The following is a 20,670-nucleotide window of genomic DNA, read 5'->3' on the forward strand; positions in this document are numbered from 1 at the left end:
CCCAGGATGTGGTGTGAATGAGTGAACTGATCAGAAAAAAAAGACAGGATCGCCTTAAAACAAAACATCACAGCAGGGTAAAGTTAATGGAAATGTTTTTTATGTAAAAAGTGTCCAGTTGATGAAACGGATAACCTCATACAGCACAGAAACTGGCATCCTCATCACCACCTCCTGTTGTACAGGGGGGTTAGCTATCAACGGCTGAGTGAAGTGCCCGTGGCAGAGCAGATTACCCCTCTCCTCATCTGTCTGTCTCTCCGTTAGACTCCCCTCTGCATCCCCCGCCCTCCCTGATATTCACATTTCATCTGTCTTTCACCAAGGTAATTCCAGACAGTAGATGCGCGCCCCGGCTGGCAACTGCTGCTGCTCACAGTTGCTGCCGCTTCTTTCTCTTTATCTCTCTCCTGGGTCTCCTCCCTCTCTTTCTTTCTCTCTCTCTCTCTTCACTCCAACCCCACCCCTCTCTCTTCCCCCCCACCCCTCACGGACGCAGCATACCTCCTCTTTACCAGCCACCGCGCGTGCTGCTGGGGCCGACGCTAACACCCGCATACGGAGTGCGGACCGCGGGAGTGTCGCTGCGCGCACCCTCGGTTAATTTTTCTCCTGGTAGCCCAGCCTACGTTTCCCCCCTCCTGGCGAAGAAAATAATAGTGGCTTTTGGAGCTCTCTATACTATACGTGTTAGAGCCCCCTCCTCTTTCTCTCATCTCTTCAGGAAGCTACAGACAATTCCGGAATATGGTACCTCTCCGTGTTAATGCCATGTGACAAGGCTTTTCATCATTTCTTGTATTGACTGTCAAAAGTCGCTGCTGGGTTTTGTCAAGGTGCTCTGCCTGTTGTGGTGTTTAAACAGTGGCTAGGTGAAGGAAAAATAAAAAGATAGCCTTTGGGATAAATGGAAGTTTTGGCCGTTGGCTTGCTCCGTTGAGGCTGCTGCTGCTGCTGGTGGTGGTTTGGTGATTGGTGCAGGGGGAAACTGCGTCGCCAGGTCTGAGAGGCTGGGGATCTCGAGTCATTATAACAGAACCTGCTTTTCAAGATAACAAGGTTTCCTCTCACGTTATCAAATGATTACAGATTTATTCCTTTAAATGAGCTGCCACAACCTCCAGCCCGTCAGCTCGTTTTAACGCGTCGGCGTTTGGATGCGGTTTGTTTTCTCCACGGCTCAACGTCTCTACTCGTCCAGAACATGATTTAATGTTGGGAGGAATTTCAACAGGGCACCAGTCTATGACTACCCAGGAATCTCTTCCTCTTTTCATCTGCAGGCAAGCGTTACACTCTCAAGAGAACACATAAAGACAGAGATCACCGGGAATTTCCTTGACCACCTTACAGATGGACTAAAAAAGGGAAGCTTCTGTTTTCGGGATTTTAACTCAGTTTGCTCTCGCGCAGAGAGCTGTAGTTTTTCTCGGTTTCTGGGGGAAAATATTTCTGGACATAATGAAAGTTATAACGGCTGTGTTGCTCGTTGCCGTTTTTTGGAGCCAGGAGTGGAAGTCGACACTCTCGGATTCAATCATTCACATCGGTAAGTTACTGCGCTTTTCCTCCTCTAAATCGCAGCCAGAACGAGACTCTCTGTGCGTCTCTCAGGAAACAGACGGGATGTTTCAGCCTTGCTATGCGCGGTGCTTCTTAAATCACAGCGTCGCTGGCGATATCTTTGGCGCACTGTGGCATAAAGTGGAGTTCTTTGTTAATGAAGCTCACTGCATTCAGGATGTAGACAATATATTTTAAATGGATTTCAGTGCGAATATTTGTGAATTTTAGCCTTTTGTTCCACAGCTAAAATGATGACCTGGAGATATGCTATGCGTCATACAAATGAAGTTTGCGTTAGTGCTGGGGGCATTACTGAAAATCATTTGCATTTATAAACCCATTTTCTGTTTAGTCTACCCATAGTGGGTTTGTTTAAAAAAAATCTCTCTCTCTCTCTCTCTATCTATGTATATATATATATATATATAGTTGGGGCATATATTAACACATACATTAAAGGCGGACAATGTCCAGAAAAGGGTCTACCCTTAGAGTGCAGCGTTTGCCTTGCTTTGAGCACAGCGTGCGCGGAAAACAGGTGGTTTTGGATGGCGTGATGTTGCCTTGCGTGTCAGAGAGATTATCCTGGATGGTAGGAAATTTTCCACTTATAGATTTTCCTGGAGCACGGGGCACTGTCACCTTTCTTTCGCGAGCTACTGCAGTGTCAAGAGGAAAAGAAAAGGTTTTGTCTGTCCTTATGTCTTTTCTGCCCTCCACCACCACCCGCGTAGCATGGCACTGTTGCGTTGAGAGTGATTTCCAAATCAAGGAGCATACACTTTGAGTCGATGTAGCAGCACCTCCGGCTCCTATAGGTTGGGGAGAGAGTGGGAGGGGGAGAGAAAGAGAGAGGGAGCGAGAGAGGGAGGGAGAGAGTTGACAGTGGAGAGCGTGCCTTGCAGGATGAGATGAGGACGCGAGGTGGTGGTGGGCACACATATTCGATGCACAACTCGGTGGCCTCGAAAATGCGATAGACCAGAGAGAGAGAGAGCATACACATGCAAAAAGATAAGCACCTGTCCACTTTTTATTTAACTTGAAGTGCATGGTCAAGATCACATCCAGATTTACTGACACCCCCCCCCCCCCCCCCCCCCACACACACACACACACTTAAAACCATCTATCTCACAGTATTATGCTGCCAAGGAGGGAAGACCCTGATCCATTTAAACCCTAGTGATTTACAGAGCTGATCCCAGGCCAGGTTTGTGGCTAACTGAGTGCAGTTTCCAAAATCACTGGTTGAGTTGGAGGTCCTTTCTGGGCCATGGACCAAGCAGATGCTCCACATTAGAACTACAACAGCAGTATGGCAAAATGAATGGGATTTGTCTTGTCGACAGCAAATGCATATTCTGGTAATTTGCAGAGAATGGAACCTGCCAATACTGAGTGTAGTTTGCTCAGTAGATCAAAAACCTCCCTTTTGTTTCTGATTTAAATTTAGTTTTACATAAATTTGAGTGCTGTAAAGTCAGTAAAGTGCACAGAAGCTTAGTTGGGGTTGTGTGCTGTGGTTCCTGCCCTGTGCAGGTGGCAGCGGTTAGGCAGCTCATCCCCATGAGTGATGGTTTGATCACAGCAGCAGGTTCATGTTCTGCAAGTGTCTCACAGCAAGAGTTCAAATTTTACCTGCTTGCTGACTGTAAGTTTCTTCAGATAAGAGTGCTAGCAATGTGCTTAAATCAGAGACATTTTCAGGCTCACCATAAACAAGACAGATCAAATTTGGGTAACTACACTTGTCAGCCACTGGAACTGTAGCTGGCAAGAACCTGCTGTTCTCTGTTCTTCATATATTTCAGACATGGTGTCAAATTTTCATTGTCTTCTTGGAATAAACTCTAGCCAATCATTTTTAAACCCAGTGTTTTACAACTGGCATGCGAAACCCAGTCATTCGCCTACATATTACCCTTTAAATCTTTCTGAGAATGGGATTTGGTTAGTTGTTAAAATCTGCATTTTTTGCAGATGAAGCTTCTGCAAAACTGCAAAAATTCAACAAATCCAAACTGTAAATTAAACAGATAAATAGATGTAGATAGACCGGCCCCCGACTGGGAATTTTGCCATATATATATCTATATAGAAATAGATATATGTTTATATAAGATGGTGTAAACAAAGAATGCTTTTAAAAATGGAGGTGTTAATCATTTATTTTCATCAATCAACAAAATGCAGCAAATGAACAAAAGAAAAATCGAAATCAAATCAATATTTGGTGTGACCACCCTTTGACTTCAAAACAGCATCATTTCTTCTAGGTACACTTGCACATAGTTTTTGAAGAAACACGGCTGGGAGGTTGTTCCTAGCATCTTGGGGAAATAACCACAGGTCTTCTGAGGCTGTATGCTTCCTCACATCCTTCTGTCTCTTCATGTAATCCCAGACACACTCGATGATGTTGAGATCAGGGCTCTGTGGGGGCCATACTATCACTACCAGTACTTCTTGTCCTTCTTTACGCTGAAGATAGTTCTTAATGACTTTGGCTGTATGTCTGGGGTCATTGTCATTGCAGAATACATTTGGGACCAATAAACAATCATTTTCTCAAAGCATTCTTTGTTTACAGCATTTTTTCAGTTGCTTACAACTTTTGCACAGCAGGGAACAAAGTTAGGGGAATAACTCCAGCTTTTAGTATGTTAAATCTACAATACAGTGGAAACCTGGGCAAGAAATGCTTTGAAATTAGCAGAACTGTGCAGTCTGTTATGGGCTGTTATTTCTGTTGGGTACAAGCTTATCTATGTATGCGTTTATGGAAGAAGGTTCAGTGCAGATGGTTAGCTGGGCAGTGTGATTTCTTGCTCAATCTCCTGTCCACCTTATTTCTAATCAATAGTTTATTTATTTCCCCACTAGATACTAGTACTTTGAATCACAGCTAAAAGTTAGAAACACAAAATGATACTCTTTCTCTGTCGCTCATAGTTTTCTTGTCTCTAAAATATCCATCCTTATCCTCACTTTTACAGCAGATCTTGGAAACGGTACATAAGCAAGGGTATGGAATTAGAAGACACAAGTAGAGGCGCATTGTGATTTGAGCTGTAGCTCACAAAAGGTGGTACTATTTTAAGTAGAGGCCAATAGTGGAGATACTTTCTATCTCCGTCGCTCTATCTCTGCTTGTGTGAGTCCACGTGTGTGTGTGTGTGTGTGTGTGTGTGTGTGTGTGTGTATCTTATTGACTTAGGTCAACATGAAAAATAAAAAAGTAGTATGCCCACCGGGCGCATCACGTTGACATGTCAGAAGTAATCCCTCTTTAATCTCTTTGTTGCTGTTGAAGATGGAATGAGGGGACGAGGTGGAAAACTAGACATGCAAGGGGAGATGCATATCAAATAGAGAAAAAGAGGAAGACAGAGAGTAAAAAAGCACCAACAAAGGGAGACTTTATATCACCATCACATACCATTCAGCTGTCTAATCTGAGAACCTGTTGGTCTGTAACTGACTTGCCGTTATTTGGGTGATATTTGCAGGAGTGACCGGCAGATGTTTTCATCTTGCTCTATCCAGGCATTAAATGTGATTGAGCTGCAAGGGGAGCTGGCACTACTGCTTTGCCAGTCTCTCTTTTTTTCACTCTGTCTCTCTCCCATTTTGTCTCTCTAATGATCAGCATGCAGAGGGAAGGGGGGGGGGAGTCCGCTTGCCTCTTGGCCCTCACTGCATCGTGTTCTGCATGGCAATGTCTCTTTGCTTTATGAGGGCAGTTCATATTGGTTCTTCATGTGTGTGTTAGGGAATGAGAGAGACCGGTCCCCAACAATGTGAAATAATGTTTCAGTGAAACAAAAAGCATTTTTAACTCCTCTAATTCTGGTTGTAGGAGAACTCGGTGAGCTCTGAAAATGAAAAGAGTGACGACCCGAGGCAGACAGTATGTTGTCACAGTGTGAGAGATCGTGAATGACCAAGACACACACACACATACACACAAGTACATACGGGTAATTTATGTCTGCTTTCATATGACTATTAGTGTATTATATTATATATATGTATAATATATATGTATATATATATTTTGATGCCACTGGAGTCTTTAAAAAACTCTGAACCTTCCCAGTTCATTTATCTGTGGTGCTAAATTAAAATCATGTATTTCCAGTGCTGAATACTGAAAGGTCAACCCGCAGCATTTATCTAAAACTTCAGTAAATAGCTGACAGTTCTCAGTTTTATCATTGTATTCCGGCTATGTAAGCAAGCATGCAAACACTTCAACCTTGTGACCTTTACTAGAGAAGCACATTTGTATTCTTTGGTGATTTATTCAGCCAAATTAAGTCCTCACTGTGGTGTCACTGAATTTTAGCCATGCAGTGTGTCAGAGTGCATCCACTGGTACATCAAGCATTAGAGACGAGTCAAAGATGCTGGCTTCTTTCCCTTGTCTGTGAACCTGGTTCATCCCGGTTCAAGCGATGTCTTGCACAGTTACCTTTCTCTGTCTCTCAGCACGATCACCATTCATAGCACTTTCAGTGCTGTTTATGTTTTTCACTTAGTCTGAGGCTACAGGTTGTTATTATAGTATATTATATTATTATCATTTTTAGTGGATCCATAGTGTAGTTGTTTACATTTGTCTAGTGAGCAAAAGATCCTCAATTCAATCCTGGGAGGAGACACAAATCACATAGAGGTTATGTCAGAAAAGGCATTTGGCATAAAAATCTGCCAAGTCAAATATGTGGAGCTACCCACTGTGGCGTCCCCTTCTGAATAAGGGAGCAGCCAGAAGTTGCTTTTGTTTTATAAAGTATTTGATGTCTTTTCGGTTTCAAATTATTTTTTTTGCAAAAAGTGAAATATTTGTATAGTAGAAATTTTGAAACAGAAACCATTTTCATGAGGGCAACACTGCTGAGGTTCCTCATAGCTGCCAGCAGGAATGCCATGTAAAACAATTTTTTGCACTGTTTTTCGACATGCTTGGCAGTGAGGTTGTTAGAGTCGTACCGAGGAACTTGGAACAGCTCTGCTTCGGAGGCTGCGTCTGTACCTTCTGTGATCCCAGGCTGACTCACTGATGTCGATCACACACTTCCCTGATGGCGCTGGTTTATGGGTAAGGATCTTAGCTTCTAATGTGCTGCTGACAACCAGCCCATGTGTTGCTAAAACTGGGCCAAAGACTGTGACCACAGATATTTTAGGTCCACTGAGATTCATTTGACACGGCTTAGTTGTTCTGTACTGTAGCTTAGCATGGGTTCTTTGACTACCCACTACCATGTACTAAATGATATAGATTCACGTCCTATATTGGTGAATGGCTCCTGGGATTCGTATTTAACATAGTTGCATTCTTACATCTTACACATCATGGTAGCTTCTCATGTTATTTAATACAGACAAATATCCAGAAACATAGAGCATTAATTTGTTTAAAAAAAACCCTGTTTCAGTCAGTTGTCACAGACTTGGTAAAGATAAAGCAGGCAAGCAGAAAAAAAGGTTATAAAGTGACGAGTGAGAGAATTGACTTCGAGATTATTGGATCTTTGCAGCGCTTGAACACGGGGGGCTCAGTCCTTTCATACTGTTGAGAAAGAGAAGAATTTCTGTCATTTGGATGGGACGAGTTGAAAGACCAAATGAGAGGTTTCCATTATTTACAGGGTTTAGAAATTGGGGTGGCATGTCCTGGTTTTTCCTTTCACTTTGGTGCTATTCCGGTCTTTTCCTTGGAGAAGGATTTCTAAACATCTCAGTTTGTGTGAATGGCTGTTCTTGTCTGGTTTTGTCTCCAAGTTTCACAGCTGTCAACACCGCTTCCTTTTTGAAACTGTCCTTTTCTGTTTGTGTGTGCACACATATATTTAAATCTGAATGTATGCACCAATTCAGCAGGGTGGGCGCTTGGCAGCGTGTGTTAAACGCTTCATCTCTTTTGAGTTTTATGTCTGAGTGTTGACAGATGTGCTGGTCCGTGCTATCTTTGACTTGAAAGATTTAGCGCCTCATATTTCTTAGTATATGAACAATAGTGGGTTTTTTCTCCTTTTTGTTTTGTATGTGAATATGATTCACTGAGGTTCAAATTGTTTGTCAGGTTTCTGTATGTTTGCGGTGTGATATTTGGGACTGTTATGTATCTTCTTGTAAAGGAAAGAGACAGACAGTGGCAGCTGCTCTGACGTCTGTACCTGGTCACTGAGGCAGAACTCTTAACCAGGCAGAGAGAGAAATTGAGAATGTGTGTGTGTGTTTCTGAAGTTGAGATGAAGTGACAGGTAACTGTGAGAAGAAGTATGATTGCTTGTCTGAGGTTGACTGCAGATGCAGGCGAGGGTAGACTGGCCTGCCCTGCTGAAGGTGCTTCATCTCACTGTATCAGTCAGAATACAGGTAGAATGGACCAGATGGGTTGGGAAGGACTTGTACAACACAGGCCCTTGTTCCCGGATGATTGTATTGTGCGTTTATGCAGTTGGCACACGCTTAATGTCATCTGAGGACAAAAACTTTTGTTGCAAGTGTCAGCTTGCTTTTTGCGTAGATTGATTTAAACCACTTCTGGCAGCACAGAATGCATGAAGAATCCACACAAAAAATATAAAAAATGTAAAGGCGTGCCTTTGTGGCTCTGTGCTCTTAATATTGTGTTCTCAATGAAAGATTTTCAGCTCAATGTATTTTTCAAGAGCGGAGAAGCTAGCTGATTTTAGAGACTGTGCAGTGACTAGAAGTTACTCACATGGTAGAAATAACTGAATAACTATTCCTTAAAGCGAATATGTAATCAGCCAACCACATTGTAGAAACCCAGTGCATTTAGGCTTGTAGACATGGTTAAGATGACCTCCTGTATTTCAAACTGAACATCAGAATGAGAATGAAAGTTAATTTAAATGATGTTGAACTTGGCATGGTTGTTGGTGCCTTGCAGGCTGGTTGGTCTCAGTATTCCACAAACTTCTGACCTACTGAGATTTTTCTGCAGAAGCATCTATAAGGTTTATAAAAAAACCAGAAAAAAAATCCAGTGAGCAGCAGTTCTCTGGATGAAAATACCTTGTTGATGTCAGAGGTCAGAATAGAGTAGCCATACTGCTTGTAGCTGATGAGAGCAACAGTAACTCAAATAACCACTCGTTGTCGTCATGTCAATAAGATATGATAGCATCACAATCTGAGGGATGATTCCAGGACCTATATATATAGTACAAGAGTCCAACCCTGTACCAACAAGGTGTCCATAATAAAGTGTTTGTAGAGTGTATGGTGAACCTTATGTATGCATTGTAATAAATACTAGTGGGACTGTCAGCTTTATGTGTGTGTGTGAGTGTGCAGTTGCACATTTCTGTTGCATGTACTATATGACATATATACTATATGTGGGTGTCCTTGCGTGTTATTCATCCCTTTTGTTCCTCTTACGTCCTTGTAGCTGTGTGAATATTTACAGCTGCCCTCTCTATCCTTCCGCTCTCTTTTTCGTGGTTTTTCACGGTCTTGTTCACCGTCTCTGCTGACACAAATGCTGTTTTAGTCTTCCAGTTATCTGCACTGTGTCTCACAGGGGTACAAGGTTCCCTGAATGTGCAGAAAATATGTTTTTGCATGTGTACAACATTTGTGTGAGTGTCTCAGGCACACTTGTGTGGGAGCATGCGAGCACGCATTAGTCGGTGTGCATATTGTCTGAGCTTGCATGCAAGTAATAGAGGTCATTTGTAAGCACATGTCCTGACCACAATCTGTGTGTTTGGCCACATATTCAGCATGGGTGTTTGTTCATGCATCTTTGTGCAAGCGTGTCTGTGTGAATGCCAACATTATTAGTTTCTTTTTTCAAAAATATTTCCTCCACAGCAAATTATGGAGTGGCAATCTAAAGACAAAGTAAACATGACATTTGGAAGTTTGTTCTGCATTGTGCACACATGCAGATATACTAACACATGTGGCCCAGTATACACATGCGAAGAAGGACAAATTGGCGAGGGAAAATACCCCCGCAAAAAATCTTGACAGTTACATTTATAACACTTTGAAATCCAAAGAGCATTGCCTGCATCGTCCCTTTGTGCTCTGTCTTTGCTTCATTCATTTGTGAATGATTCACTGAACAGTGACGCATGGAGATGATCGGTCACGAACTCTATTGTACTAGAGCTGCACAAATCTGATCACATGCATGTCTTGTAGTGTGCTTTCTGCTTACTTTTAGTTTCACACTTTCACTGGTAATTTTCACAACTCTCTCACAATGATCCTTTTCTTATTTTCGGTGAGAAGTAGTTAATTTCCACGTTGCGGAGGAAAAAAATATTTATTACACGATTCTGTTGACGCGGCCCTTTTCAGATTTATTGATTTACTCTCAAAAGCTCAAAAGAATATTTAAGAATCTTTTTTTTTTAGCTGTTCTTTGGACTGCTTTGCAGAAATGCAAACACAATACTTAACATGTGACCTGTGCAACATCAAACACACAGACGCACATCAGCACACACACTCAGATGCTCACAAGATGAAAACAGTACATAAATAAGCAGTAGTAGCTTTTACCTGATAGCGGAGGAGGAAAAACTTGTATCACTGTTGGACTCATTTCTGTTTCTCAGTGAATAACACAGTGAGACTTCACCCCTGACTTGGCCTCTGCTCCCACCTCAGTCTTTGTTTGGAGTCATATTCTCTGTGATATAATGTTTCATATCTGTACCTGTGCTGTATGTATCCATATATATATATATATACGGCTCCTCTCCTCTTTCCCCATCTCCCTCCGTTGTTCTCCCCTCTCCCTCTCTGTCTCTCCCTCAGTGCTTAAAATGCTGTCAGCGATTACAGAAATAAACATTAGAACTGAGAGGTGTTAAACACTTTGCTAATCACTGTCATGGAATTGTAATGTGCTGTTTGTTTGTCTGACACACTTGGCAACACGTCACAACGCTGCCTGCGTGTGCCCATCTGAATTGTAGCGTTCACCATAGTGTTCCTTAAAGCTCTGAAAAAGAAATTCCCACAAATTCAAAGGGAGACAACAGCGAGAGCAGATATTTGCACACAGTTTGCTTTGTTACGTTTGGTAAATGATTTCATCTGCTTGCAGTCATGGAGGAATTTACGACTTTTGTTCTTACCCATATGGAAAAGAAATAGTAAAAACTTATAAAACACTTGCATAAGATGTGGCCTACTTCATATAGTGAATCATATAAGGCTTATATGATTTACTCATGACGGTGGCCACTTTCTCATTACTTTCATATATTGTTTTATTAAGTATCCAAAACATACAAGTTTCATTTATATAATTTTTCAAAGGATCTTATATATGTTTTCACTCTTGTATGCTTTTCATACAAGTTTCACACAAGACAGATACAAACTTTATAAGATTTATATATATCTTTTCCATATGGGTAAGGCCATCATTGTTTTTCATATGCCACAATTTACTGTGGTGGACAGTAAGTTGTGATTTAACATCGTAAATCTGAGCTGAGCTCTTTATAGGATAAAGTTTCCTGAACATGCTCCATTTGTGCTGTTAAGGTGTTGTACCTCATATCAGATTCAACAAAGCCACTTGTGGACTCTTGATTGTTGGAGTAGCGCCCCCTGCCTCTACCCTAAGTGCTGCAATGCACAGAAAAACCCTCCCCCAGTTATTTCTGAAGGCCTGCCGCTGGCTGCCTGGTGCCCTGGCTCCTGTTTTAACTGCTAGTGGTGGGTGCATTTGCTTATGTCTTCTACCGTGTGTTCATATCTCCCAGTTGGGTTAAACACAGAGGTCAAATTCCTACACAGAGGTGCAGAATTCTTGATTTTATATATATATTTTAAATGTTTACAGTCAAACTATGTGCATCTATGGAGATCAGCACATACTTTGCATTAACACAGATCCGGAGGCTGAAAACCTTTCCTGTGAAATGATTTATGCAGACACTCCATGCAGTGCAAACAACATAAGGTAATAATAAATATGCTAGACAGACAGTAACAGCTGTGTTGGTCATTCAAACAGCACTACGTGATGAGAATGTGGCGCTGATCTAACTGCATTAATGCAGCTCCCACTGTTTCTTCTTATTATGCGTGGCGTGTCTCAGAAATGTAATCTACAGCTAATTTTAAATACATATTCCATTATAGTATATAAACATATAGCTCTTGTATCTCTTATTAAATCAACACATGCTGGTCTCTTGGATCCCCCAATGTGGCATAAGTCACAGCCTGATAATGGTTTACAAATTTGTATCCTTAAGCAAGTCAAGTAAACTTCATTCTTATTTACAGTAATGAATGCCACAGGGACTTCTAGCGAGGAAGCAAGCATATTGATTGTTGTTGCGTTTTGTTTGTTTTTTTGTGCTGATTATGCAGCCACTGTAAAAGTTGCAGTATCCAGATTAAAGTGGTGGAATATTAGGTAGTGCAGGTAGCTCCTGGGAAATGTTTTGCTTTTATATGTGTAAGGGGCTTTGAACCTCAGAAAATAACATTCTACACTGCTTGCTTAAGGTTTAAATCATTACTATGGTTTCTATTTCTATTGCTGACATTCTTCAGACTAGAAGAATTGTTCACTCCAGAGCCCAATGTATGTGATTTTAAAGAGCTGAAGTGTTGAAAAATAAATTAAAGCTGCTTTGGCGGAAATAATTTATTTTTAAAGGATTTCTACAATTTTTATATGTTTATTTATATGACACTGTTCTTTGTGTTCCGGTATTAAAAAAAGAAGCTATGTCCAGATAAAAAAAAACTACTAAAAGAAATGTCTTACTTCATTGTACACTCAAGCACAACCACTACTTCGTGCACAGTGAATCTGTTATTGAGACGGCATCATTAGAACCCGTCTGGCTGCAGAGAACCCTTTGGGCTCTCTTTTTCTCACCCTCTATGCTTTTGACTTGCTTTTATCCTGCTCCTTTGTCTCCCCTTTGCGCCTCTCTCTTGCATTTCCTTTACTCTATGTTCTTTAACCATCTGTTGACCCACTATCAAAGGAAAACTCACATTTCTGTGTCCTTTTCATTAAGCCTATATTCTTTTAGTGCCTTCTTTATGTGATGTATATGTAAAGTGTATTCTCCTTGCTACCAGCTTGATGAATGCATATTACTGGCGTTTCTCAGATAGAAGTTTCAACAACAATGTTCAATACAGATGTAAAAGTGATGCTGAAAATTTAAAAAAAGGTGTTTCGGATGTTTTCAGTCACATTGCCACAGTTGTGTAAACTCAATCACTTAGCTGTGCTTTAACAAATATTCATGAAAGATTGGGTTGTTCAGAAGAGCTCACTGAACTTTTGTGTGGTACTGCATAAGGATGCAACCATAACAACAAGTCACTTTAGGAATTTAATGTTGATTTCTTCCCCTCTAGATACTCCACAATTAGATGTAAGTGGTACAAAGTTTAAGTGCCATAAAGGCAAAGACAATGTAATGTTACAGAGCGAGGTCACCAGTGCTTAATAACCGTGGAGTTCCAAACCTCCTCTGGCATTAACATCAACACAAAAACTCTGCCCCAGGTGCTTCACGGCATGAGTTTCTGTGGCCGAGGAGCTCCAGTAGGTGCAACGTGTATAGATAGCCCAGTACTTTTGTCCATGTAGTGTATAATAAGACAGTATTTTTGGTACTTAGATGACATCTACAGCTTTTTTCTATATTTATATACATTTTGAACATTTCATACTGATATTTTAACCCTTAAACCACAGGTGTCGAACTCCAGGCCTCAAGGGCCGGTGTCCTGCAGGTTTTAGATGTGTCCTTGATGCAACACAGCTGATTTAAATGTCTAAATTACCTCCTCAACATGTCTTGAAGTTCTCCAGAGGCCTGGTAATGAACTAATCATTTGATTCAGATGTGTAGCCCCAGGGTGAGATCTAAAACCTGCAGGACACCGGCCCTCGAGGACTGGAGTTCGACACCCCTGCCTTAAACTTTGACCTAATCATTTGATTCAGGTGTGTTGACACAGGGTGAGATCTAAAACCTGCAGGACACCGGCCCTCGAGGCCTGGACTTACCCACCCTTGCTAAAAACCCTTTGACTGATAATTGAGCTTAATAATTCACTGCACTGTAGTCACTTTTGTAGCATTGCATTGGAAAAGAAATACTGAGTAATGTTAAAAATGTTATTACAGCATTTTGCTAAAGTTTTGAGTCACCTCTCATTTCTTTTTGAATTTTTCTTCCAATAAACCAGACTTTCTTGTCATTTTTTAAAAGTGGTCTTGAACAATAGCTTTTTTCTGAAGGTCTTTCAAAGATTTTCATTGGGCATTGGCTGGTTATTCACCCAGTCCTTGATTTTTCAGAACAATGTCTTTTTTTTTGTTTGCTAAGCCACTTAACACTGAGCTATGAAGCATAAAAAAAGCATAAAAAACTCAACGGATGAACAAGTGTTGTGTCTATCTATGACAGAAAACTTGGCAAACAATCAATTATAAATTGTTTCTTTAGGCCGTTTGTTACTAAAGAGACAGGCTGTGTTTCTGCAGCCTGTTGCAAAATTGTATAATTTGTTGCCACTTCTTTAGCGGAACCTACGAAAAAAGACAAAGATAACACGGTGTAACAGGTACAATCCCGAAAGGCTGTTAGATAAACTTGACATATCTGAGCATAGTGTACAATGTGTCCTTAAAACAATTTGTGGAAACTAGACAAGTGGAAGAAAAGAGAAGAAATGGCATGCCACAGAAACATATACAATTTCTTAAGTCATGTCTTTAAGAAATGGGAAAACGCCAACAAAAACCTGACACAGGACCTGAGAGATGCATCTGGTCCTTCAGCTGATCCATCTACTGTTCAGTGATGACTCATCATAAATGGTCTCAGTGGAAGGGTGGCTGTCAAAAAGCCATTCTTAAGGAAGGGAAACAGGGAGAACAGGCTGAAGTATGTCAAATTTAACAAGACCTGGACTGAAAACAGATGGCAGCAGGTCTTATGGAGTGATGAATCCAAATTTCAGATTTCTGGCTGAGATTGTCATCAGTTTGTACGGAAGAGGTCAGGAGAGAAGTGCAGCAGTCAGTGTCTTCTGCTAACATTTGTAAAGCAGGGTGGAGGCTCTTTGAGGCTGAGGTTTGAGGCTGCATTTTAACCAATGGTGTTGGAAATCATTTTCAAATTAATGGAGTTATGAACACAGAAATGTATTGGTAGATTTGGCTCTACCATGGAATATTACCTGGTTAGCATCTGGTTGGGATCTACTTCATTTTTCAGCATGACAATGATCCAATACACACTGTCAATGCAGTAAAATCATACATGGATAGAAAAACAGAGCCATCAATTGGTCTCCCCAAGCCCGGACATCAATAGTACTGAAACAGTGTCAGCCAACATTCAAAGAAGAGCATTGAATGTCTTTTAAGAATCCTGGAAAACTATTCCCCAAAACTCAAGAGGTAAGAAGAAAGCTTGCAACAGAGAGTTCAGGATGTGTTGAATAATAAAGGAGGTCATACCAAACATTGAATTAGAATCCTACAAACTCTGTTTTTGCCTTGTATACTGTATTTGTATTGATGGTTTCAATAAATCGCTGCACAATTTTCACATTTCACATTGCAAAATATAAAGAAATGAGGACTGACTCAAGACTTTTGTACAGTGCTGTAAATCTCAGTGGAACTTTTTCAGGGAAAAGCACAGATACAGATACTTCACTGCAACATGTATTTTTGTGAGCGTGGTTTCTCAGTAAATACACGGGTTAAATATAGAAACTAGTAAAAACAGGCTTGAATTTTGCTCCTCTTTACATTTTTGCCTGGAGTGTTCCTAGGAGGGAGCATCCACTTGACTGCAACTTCAGTTGCAGAGAAATAGTTTAGCCATCTGGGTTGTATTTGCAAGATATATGTTCTTTGAGTGCTTTAAGAACATTGCCATTAATCTTCATCATCAAAAACATGTTAACGACGCCTGGCTGCATTAAATAAGATAAATTTCTTGAGTTTCATCTCAGTTCACACCGAGCCTGCTAATGTTAGCTGACAAAGCTCTGTGGGTGAATTATGAGAAGATTTGTTCCCTCGCTCTGTCTTACAGCGGAGTGTGCACGTCTTTCAGCTCAAATGTTTATGCGATCTGATCAGTCCCTTTATCTTTGTCACCAGGGTACCATTCTGCAGCTTGACTCAGACTCTCTGTTTAATGTAGCATCCAGATGCAGGGAGGATGGTATCTACAAACAAAGAAGTTCTTAATGGTTATGGAATAGAGAAGTCCTCTTTTGAAGCACTCTTTATAACTGTTGCATTATTTATTACTTCAGTTAGTTGAATGATAACTACACTTTTCTTTTTGATTTAACACAGTGTAGGTCAGGTTTATGTGCATTTTTTCTTTTACTAAAATCTATATTCAACTACTGCCGTTGCACTAATTTGCATTACTTGTATTTTTTGTAATGTCTTGACCCTCCTCTGGCTCGTCCTTGTTAGGATAGTCTCAACAAAATGGGAATTTATAAATTGTCTGTGAAGAATAATCTTGTCTAAGTGTTTATTGCTTCAGGGAAAGCAGTGAACTTCAGTCAAGAACATTTAAGCTTCATGCACCACGAGTTTTGTTGCATTTAACACACTGTAATTCAATTCATAACTCCATGTTTGGATGAGTAGAATTTGAATGTCTTTATTTTGCTTAATTTCTTGACCCTTTTACACACACTGTGATGTCAGAGGGTGCATTATTGCTTTACCTTTGTTATTTATAGCCATTATTCACTTGACTGAAAATATCTCTTTGCGGTATTAAATAAAAAGAATTAGAACTGGGTCCTGGTAATCCTTATGCAAATGTCTTATTCAATTACACTGTGGTCCTGAGCATAAGTCTTGTAGCTAAATCTTAAAAAGTTAAGCTGAAAATCCTCTTTAGTCTGAAGGTCCCGGCTCTAATCGTCAGGATATTGTTGTTTTTGGTCCTATTAATTCCACTGATTTCCGGTGACCTCTGTGTACAGGAGAAAATACGAGTGGGTGTTCTTTTATTTATTTATTTTACTTTTTATATGTGTATGCATAGAAAAGCTTGTAGGGAAAGGTCAATCAGATTTGTGCTCCATTTCCAAATTGTCTGGTATTATTTTGAAAACTATAGTGCATGCTCTCACACATACATGGAGAAACTGGCTTACGTACACTCAAATTTAACAGAGTTCAAAGAGCTTAGAACCGGACATGCACAGTAGGACAATGGGCTGTAATTCAGGAAAGGTTTAGTGGTGAGGGGGAGCGCAAGAGTGGATTAGTATGTAACAAGGCTACAAAGGCAAGAGTTTAAAGTCAATATTCAGAATTAAAGTGGAATTAACTTTAGACAGCAAAAATTAGTGCTTATTTAGATATTCCTCGTCTCACTCTTTGTGGATGTTCACAGTTTATTGATGACACAGAGGTTTTTGTGTAGCATGTGTTTCATTTGTTTTCTGTTTATCTGTGTGCATGCATGTGACAAGGCTTTAGTTGGATTAGTTTGTCATGTCAACAAATTTCTAGATTTTACATCAACAGAGAGTGATGCAGTACAACAAGACTTATTATGGTATTTTGGAAATGTTAAACCCTCCAGTACTGGCAGCAGAAAGTCAGCGTTAGAGGAAATATAATTTTCAGCTCACAATTTTATTATGAATCCATTTAAAGAAATATGATTAAACAAATCCCAGCTCGGTCAAATAATGTGATTTCTTTATCGGTGTGTCTCTGTATCAATAAATACACATATCAGATTTACAGTACACGCTGCAAGTGGTAAACCTAGGCAGTCAGCTGATAATGTGCACATACAGACACAGACACTCCACTCCTATCTCCTGCTGTCCTGTCTAGCTGTGCAGCTCAGCAGCCCAGTGGAATATGAGAACAGACAGTCTTATTTTTTCATCTCCATGTAGTTGCCGAGGGTTATGCACACTGGACAACCATCTAACCCCAGTGCATTACTGTGCAGTCAAGCCAAATCAGGCCTGTGTGCATTCTCTCATACTGTATGTGTGAGTGAGCGCTATAAAGATCATCTCGGTGCACGACATGCTGTACAGTATGCTTGAACGTGTTGGCATATCGCCATATTGTAAAAATGCCATGGTATGCAGCGTGTTTGTGTGCCTGCGTGTACTTATGGAGACTATGTCAGTGAATATACGCAGTACGCTTGGGGAAAAGAGTGTAATGTGTAATGCGTCTTAATTCTTCAAGTGGAAAAATGACAGCGCTGCTGAAATGTACCATTAAACAGGGGATGTAAGAGATTACATGAAAAGTTGAAAGGGAGCTGACATTATGCATTCCAGTGGGAAGTTTCTAAACAGTGTCCAATTATGTAGCCTGCTTATTTGAAATTATGTTTAAAAGCTCTTCTTACTATAACAGGTTTATTTGATTTACTCTTATTTGCATTCCTTCCAAACTGCCTGAGAGCTGCTGATGCCGCACCATGTATTTTAAACTTTATATTTTTGACAATAATTAACAGTCAGTACTAGTATTGACCGCCTTCATTCCAGTTTTTGCTAATTACTTGGATACTTGGAAGTGTGTTCCTTTAGATGTAAAATATGGTTATAACACAGATTTTATTTTCTGCACCGGTCTTGATCTTAAATCAGACAGTAGAGAAATGTAATTAATGGCTAGAAAGCAATATGCATAATATGCAATACATTCTACTGTGCTTTTTTTTAATATAAATGAACGGTTTAATGACTTTAGTGGTAGTTTTTATGTAATACCAAGCTGAAGTCAGCTGGTATGTAAGGTTTCTTTGTATGTTTGATGGCAGAAATCCTAGAATAATGGAGAAAAAAACCTAAATTTTAAAAAAGTTTTGTGAAAGCTGTTAATTTACAGATGCAGATACCTGTGATCTGTTGGTGCTAAACTCAGTCAACAATCAAGTAGTCAGTACATCCGTTGTGGAGGATGAGGAAGATGTAGTGCCTGTTAGCCGAAATAAGCTGCACTTTATTCCAGGGAGGAGCAGCGTGTTTTTGCTGTGGCCTAAAGACATGTGGTTGGATGTTTCTGGTTTATGTGCATGCTTTTTAGGTTATTATGCAATGGATAGTGACTGTAGTCTGAGGGGAATGCCTTTGGCAGAGTGAGACAGGAATGGTAGCGTGCATGCTCTTTTAGCACCACTATCTCACATCAGTTGAGGGTTCATGCCAACTGCCTTAGGTCGAAATCCTCAATGATTTTGTGTCAGTGTTGGGTTAGTAATTTAACTTCAAAGGTGTGATTTCTACTACATTTAGAAGGTGATTTGACATTTTTGAAAGGAAAACAATCTCTTTCCTTTTCTTCATCCTGTCAGATAGTGATAGTGACCCGTAAGCACGGCCATAAGATTATGACATGAAACGAGGCTGTCATATTAGCGAGTCGGAAACATCTAGCAATAACCTACATTTGGGCAAGTTCTGATTTTCAGGTACATCAGTCTGCTAATGTCACCTGTGTGAACTGGAGGTTAAATGCTTAATGCATTAATTATGAATTTATCATCCAGTTTACTACTTGTGAATTGTGACTTAAGTGAAGAAGTATAGCGGCACATTATTAATGCCATAACATCCAGACTACCAGTACCAGTAGATTACATGACTCATGCCCAGTTTGATACCCTGGGATTATCCCACGTACTGAAACAGAAGCTCAATAATCAGAAAGTCATTTTAAATACATGACATGGTATTTTAAAATGTTTTGTGCTTAGTAACTTTGAGCGGTATATCGTTAGTAACATTACAGTAGCTATAGTAACATTTTAGAACATTGCTGATTTTAATATTATTTTACAATACCAGCTCTCTCAAACTAACACGTAACATGTATTGCAAGGATAACAATGCCAAGAGCTGCCATACAGGACTCTTACTATCTTTGTTATGAGTAAGTTTTCTTTCTTCTTTGGCATGTAAAGATATACGAGAGATCTTGCAGGTATATGCTGGTCCACGAGTTGTGGAAGAACAGAAGCTTTGATACATATTCTGTCTAACGTACCCACCGTACTTAAAAAATGCAGAAATAAAAAAAAATACTGTTGCTTTTTCAGAATTTTGCTATCAGAAAGCACTTTACAGTGATTTTTAGACATTGCATGGATTTGATGATAGAAAGTTTCTTTGCAGAAAACCAGGGGAAGGATTAACCAGACTGAACTATCTGGTAAAGCACGAAGGAGAGAATTTCAAAACCTGGTGCTGTACTCACATTCGTGTATTTATTGATCACATCTCAAAAGCCTGAAGTGAATGGAGGAGTTTGGTTGAAGGCTTTAAAGCATTAAGCCAAAAAAAATATTGAAGTAACAAAAGTGTATCTGTCTCATGGGCTCATGGTCCAAAGAATACTAGTGGCCTGTTGAAAGAATATTTTGTACAGAGGAACTCAAAGCATTAGATCGGCTCTGACCAAAATCAAAAATGCACCTTTGCATTTGAGTTGTCTCAACTCGTCCATCAAAGAACACCAACTTGACTTTCTGTTTCTCAGTCAGCTTCACTCCTTCGTCAAAATGGACCACTGAGCACAAGACATATGAAAGAATGAATAAATTAATTATTGAATGAAGCTTAGCATATTTTCTCCTGCCACTGCCTGAATCTACCCCCTTCTTATAGAGGGCTTGATTTTAAATTTATGGCCGGCTAGAACCACTAGAGTGTACAAAACACCAAATCCCATTTAAAATGTATTGCATTTATCTAAAATTCTAAGTTCAAATGGACTGTTACAACTGTTACTCAATGGATGACACATTGTACCCTTAAAGCTGTTCAGTAACCATAACCAGAAGCAGTATAACACTGCCAGTGACAGAAATTTCATGAGGCCGGACCTTCCCTTCATCTGTCTCGGCAGGACATTAATGGAACCTGATGAGGTGTTGTCAGCTACCTACTTTGCCAAAATACAAGCTGCTGGCGCTTGTCTTGGCATCAGTTGTGATAGGCATGGAAAAAGCCAGCTTGATCTGCCTTATTTTACCACTCATGAGAAATGGTACAGGCGATGTGGGCCTGATTCGTTAT

At 40.1% G+C, this 20,670-nt stretch overlaps 1 protein-coding gene across 3 annotated transcripts in view; it reads left to right on the forward strand.

The window, feature by feature from the left end:
• The first annotated feature begins 350 nt into the window (after positions 1-350).
• grid2 (glutamate receptor, ionotropic, delta 2) overlaps positions 351-20,670 on the forward strand; it is a 523,204-nt gene continuing 502,884 nt past the window's right edge. Inside the window, exon 1 of one of the 3 annotated variants that reach the window (XM_084947220.1) lies at positions 351-1,549. In XM_084947220.1, coding sequence (XP_084803346.1) covers positions 1,462-1,549 — 88 coding nt within the window. In that variant the 5' untranslated portion in view covers positions 351-1,461. The remainder of the gene's footprint in view (positions 1,550-20,670) is intronic. The other 2 variants (XR_014801858.1, XM_084947219.1) reach the window with 2 other exon arrangements.

The sequence above is a fragment of the Perissodus microlepis genome, chromosome 12, assembly GCF_051167445.1.
Source record: "Perissodus microlepis isolate ML-2025 ecotype Zambia chromosome 12, ASM5116744v1, whole genome shotgun sequence".
Lineage (NCBI taxonomy): Eukaryota > Metazoa > Chordata > Actinopteri > Cichliformes > Cichlidae > Perissodus > Perissodus microlepis.